This window comes from Pyxicephalus adspersus, chromosome 5 (assembly GCF_032062135.1).
Source record: "Pyxicephalus adspersus chromosome 5, UCB_Pads_2.0, whole genome shotgun sequence".
NCBI lineage: Eukaryota > Metazoa > Chordata > Amphibia > Anura > Pyxicephalidae > Pyxicephalus > Pyxicephalus adspersus.
In genome coordinates, this window is record NC_092862.1 from 84,407,715 (window position 1) to 84,412,929 (window position 5,215).

Below are 5,215 nucleotides of genomic sequence, written 5' to 3' on the forward strand. Positions count from 1 at the left end.
GTTTATGACTGTGATGTTGGTTTTTAATGCACATAAAATATTTTAGGACACTATTTGTTTCAGAATCTTTTTTTTCTTCATTTCCCTTCTCTAAAAAACTGGTGCGTCTTATGGTCCAGTGCGTCTTATGGTCCGAAAAATACGGTACATGTTTTCACTATTTATAATTTATACTAAAATACAATTTTTACAGTAACCAGATACTTTATCATGGCTTTGACTCAACAATGTGTCAGAAACCTTCGCCAGTGATTTCAGTCCATGTTGACAATATACTATCCTGCGACAGCTGCAGATTTTCATATCCATGATGCATATCTCCCATTTCACCAAAGGTGTTCTATTGGATTGATATCTGATAACTGAGGAGGCTATTTGAGTCCAATTAACTAATTGTCATGTTCAAGACAAGTCATGTTCAAGATGTTATCCTGCTAGAAGCACTGTGGCTATAAAAGGATGGGCATGGCCAGCAACAATAATACTAAAGGGTAATGAGTATTTTTATGAAGTAAACTTTATATGTGAACAAAATTACCAGCCTAAAAAAGAAAAATGGAGGCATGCTTTCATGTTGCTGACATCAAATTCTGATTCTGCCATCATAATGTCACAAAATGTGACATATCACCACGGTAGGGACAGATTGTGAGCCCCTTTGAGGGCCAGTTAGTGACACAACTATGGACTTTGTACAGCACTCCGTAATATGATGGCACCATATAAATACTGTGTAATAATATAAAATAATAAATTTTCAAAAATCAAACCAAGAAATTACTTATCAGACCAGGCATCATTTTTTCCAAGCTTCCTTTGTCCAATTTTTCTGAGACTGTTGGAACTGTAGCCTCTGGTTCTTGTTCTTGACAGGAATGACACCCAGTGTATGTTATCAGTAGTTACAAAAAATATAATCGTTTGTTTCTATTTTTTTCCCTATTTTCCTAATATGTATCTGTTATACAAACAATTCATACTTGGCATAATTTTTTTATTGATGTTCTATGGATATTGTTTTTTCATTCATTTTTTTTATTGTAAATAAAATCAAATTACAGTCTATAAACAAAACATATACAATCATGGCCAAAATATTGGCACCCTTGCATTTATGTCAGAAAATGCACCACTTCTTCCAGAAAACTGTTGCAATTACAAATGCTTTGGTATTGCCTTGTTTATTTCTTTTGTTTGAACTGGAAAAGCACAAAAATGCAAACAAAAAAAATCTGAGACATTCCACAAAAAAACTTTAAAAATGGCCGGGGCAAAACTATTAGCAACCTTAACTTAATACTTGGTAGCACACTTTTTGGAAGAAATACCCGATGGTTATCTTTTTTTGTAACAATCAGTGAGTCTTTTACATCTCTCCACTGGAATTGTGGACCATTTTTTCTTTGCCAGCTGCTCCAGGTCTCAGATTTGAAGGGTTTCTTCTCCCAACTGCTGTTTTTAGATCTCTCCACAGGTGCTCAATAGGCTTTAGACTTATTATCTGGACTTATTTCTGGCCACTTCAGAACTCTCCAGTGTTGTCTTAAAACAATTCTGGGTGCTTTTTGAAATATGCTTTGGGTCATTGTCCTGCTGTAAGACTCCTGACCTCTGACTGAGGCCCAGCTTTTTGACACTAGGCCTTACATTGTGCCCCAAAATTCTTTGGTAGTCTTTATATTTGAGAGACCTGGAGCAGCTGGAAAGGGAAAAGTTGACCAAAATTCCAGTAGATAAATGTATATGACTTACTGCTTGTTACAGAAAGCTTTTAACATCAGTTTTTCTTCCAAAGGGATTATGAAACACCATTATAAATAGTGAATTACAGCTGGGTGTAATTCTGTTGGCATCCATGGGGCACAAGTTGATAGCAATACTAATTCATGTCTGATAGCCTAGCTTCTTTTCCTGCTTGAGGCTTGTTTTCTTATTCTCTTTTGACTAATGACAATCTATATAAGTCCATTAGCAGACACTGCTCCCAAGCTTGATTTGAGGGATAAGAGAAGCATCCAGCTACCAACCAAATTCAAGGACTGATAAGCTCCAAGATAATACTTTTTTTTGTTTTTGGGTTTGATATACCTAAACTTTCGTAAATAATTACAGGAGTGTGAATTTTAAATAGGCAAACAATTCCATTTGCTATAGGAAATGCCTTAGTTAGAACATTTTGGCTTAGTTAGAACGCTTCTGTCTTTATGCTGAAATACTTGGTTTGTTTAGTTGACTTTAATACTGGAACAACTACTAAATTCATTTTTACATTTGAAAGTTCATTAGGTAATGAATCTGCATTTGAAAAATAGACCAACATGTCTTCGGTATATAATGAAAGGTTTCATGAGCTGTGGCTGATTGCCCTTCTATTTGATGGTATCTGTAAAGTTCCAGGACCAGTTGCACTTGGCAGATCTGCAGGACATCATTAGACATTTTAGCCATCTATAGGAATGCTATTCTGACTACCATTACAAATGAGACATTGACCTCACTGACCACCAATGATGGGAACGTTTTTCCAGCATGAAGTAATTTTTCCTCAGGCATAAAAAGGTTGAAAAAGGTTGGAAAAGGATGTTTAAGAGGCTGAGAGGATTTGTCCTGAGTATACTTGAAGTACTTCAGGAATTCTGAGTGCTTATATAATATGAAAATAAAACTACTACTACTACTATGATGTAACTCAGGAACTACTCCAGGTGCCCTTTTACATTTAAGGTATAAGATGTACGCTCTACGTATGTGTTATAGCTGCAAGAGTAATGTAATATATTATCTGATAGACCTTCCCTAGCAGTGCAGCACTATTTAGGAAGTAAAGGGCCTTAGTGATATTGAGCCACAGCCAGTACACTGCCTTTTTCTTTTCTTCACTCTTCATTGGTGTTATTGCTCTCTTACAGCTCACCGTTTCAGTTGTCAATTTACTGCTCATTTGTCTGGCACCAATTGGTAACTTAGACTAGAGCCTTGACCACTGTAGTGCTTGATCGGAGGGCTGGTCAAACCTATAGTGAACAAAGTGAACAAAACACCAAAAAAAGACTGAAATCTTTTCTTGGGTAAAACCTTATATGGAAGTAAGACTGTGAATTAGTCCATGTTCTCCAGACATATCATATAAGTTGTTGGCTTTTTATAAATACAGGTAATGAAAAGGTATTGTTTTTAATAATTGTTTTTTTGTTTTTTTTTGTAGGTTAGAAGCTATGCCTGTTCCTGACCAACCATCATGCTCAGATAAATCAAGTTCATTAAGCCTAGTGATGAATACAACAAATGGTGATGGTTCTGAAACTGAAACAACTTCAGCTATTCTGGCATCTGTCAAAGAACAGGTAGAAGACATGTTTTTGCTTTTTTTTAATTTTTTTATAGGGCCCAGAGAGTATGTGAATGGTATAATTGGGTATTGGGTAATGGTTAGATGCAGCATGGGAAAAATAGTTTTAAATAGATAAAAGGATTTTACTAGAACCTGAGTTTATTAAGGGACAAAATCCTTGTCCTTGTTTTGTTTACTTTTGGACAGCTGTCCAGAAGACGTGACTGAGGAAAGTTTTCTTAAAGCAGAGACCCTGAACTGCCTGGAAAAGCATAGGCGCTCAGACTGCTTTTTGGAAAAGTCAGACCATTGTACATTACATGTAATCATGGAAAATAAACTTAATGTAAAAGCATTTGTTTTAGTTTAATATTCCCTATTCCTTTTAAAGTTCTCATTGTTGTCTGTGCCTTTGCCAGGAATCACTTGTACTTGTATTTTGAAGTTTTTATTAATATATTATTATATATTTTATTAATAAGACATATAGGCAATTGTATGGAACAGGGGTCAGCAAACTTTTTTGGCTACTAGGCCAATTTAGGAGGTCTAGAAGGCACACGAGGCTGGACTCTCTCTCTCTCGAGTCCCGCGCTGACGGCTCCGGCCCCCACCAGGAACACCCCTTAAGGGGGAATCCCTCTCTCGCATATAGAGGAGAGGGAATGTCCCCTTACCCCGGCGGTGGAAGTGTTAAAGCCAGCCGCGGTAAATAGGGAAGGCATAAAAAGGAGGGTCAAGAGCCGCATGCAGCTCCAGAGCGGCGGGTTGCCGACGCCTGCCGGCCGAGATTAGGCCAGATCGACCAGGGGGGCGTTAGGCCAGAACAAACTACTGGTTAGGCTGTATCTGGCCCAAAGGCCGAAGTTTTCCTACCCCTGGTATACAACATTATAAAAAATAAAAAAGAGTCAAGGAAAACAAGAGGTATAGGATATGAAACCCATGCATCATTGGTCAGGTACAGCACTGCAATCCCAGCTTATACTGAACAGCTAACAAATAATAGCAACAAGCTTTCACCTTTCTGCTCCCTAAGTTGTCTTCTACTTAGTATGCTACTTTGGTGTATAAGACTTCAAATAAACCAATGTTTGAACAACAAGCACCCAATACCCACATTTATTCTCCATTGAGAGATCATCTGAGTTCGGCGAGACCACTCGTGGTGAACCACAAGGCCGTTCCCGCTTACATGTTCTGTAAGCGAGAAAGCCCCAATTCACAAGATCGAAATTAAAAATTTTGCTCGCTCATCCCTATTTATGAAATAAAGATTGAATAAAAAAAGATATAAAAATTTTTTTTTAAACATATAGCATTACAATACTTGTTAAATTGTATTGCTCGATGATCATTATAGTTTCCCTTTAACATAAATTTAATGTGTATTAAGGCATGCCAATTGCAAAAGTCGAAGGGTGGACCAAGCCAGGGGCCTGTGCGATGATCTTTGACGGATTATTTTGGTACATTAACAAAGTTTCTGTGTATCAAACAGTAGACATTTTCAGTACTCAACCAGAAAACTGCATCTTGCATTTAACCTGGAACTATCCATGCTCAGTTTTAATTCTTTTAACTTTGACAGAATACATGTTGAAATATAAAAGTGATAATGATGGCCCAAAAGAATGGGCTTTTCCAGTGCCAAGGAAAGTGTGATCTATTAAAGCAGACCTAGCTAAAATAAAATTTTACCCTAACATGAAAGGCCTAGATTAAAAAAAAAAAAAAAAAAAAAAAAGTTAAACCCCTCCTCTTTTGTCTGGCTGAATGGGAACGCAAAACCTCTTTGGATACAATGCCCCTGATTCATCATTGAAATCCGCGATCGCTGGAAGCGCGAAAGTACGCGCGGCCAGCGATCGCGGATTACCGCGG

General features: G+C 37.3%; 1 protein-coding gene across 1 annotated transcript in view; it reads left to right on the forward strand.

Moving 5' to 3' along the window:
- The window catches only part of CTNND2 (catenin delta 2), a 538,472-nt gene that overhangs the window by 86,169 nt on the left and 447,088 nt on the right, over nt 1–5,215 (forward strand). Inside the window, exon 2 of the mRNA XM_072413368.1 lies at nt 3,206–3,344. Within this exon, the coding sequence (XP_072269469.1) occupies nt 3,216–3,344 (129 nt within the window). The 5' untranslated portion in view covers nt 3,206–3,215. The remainder of the gene's footprint in view (nt 1–3,205; nt 3,345–5,215) is intronic.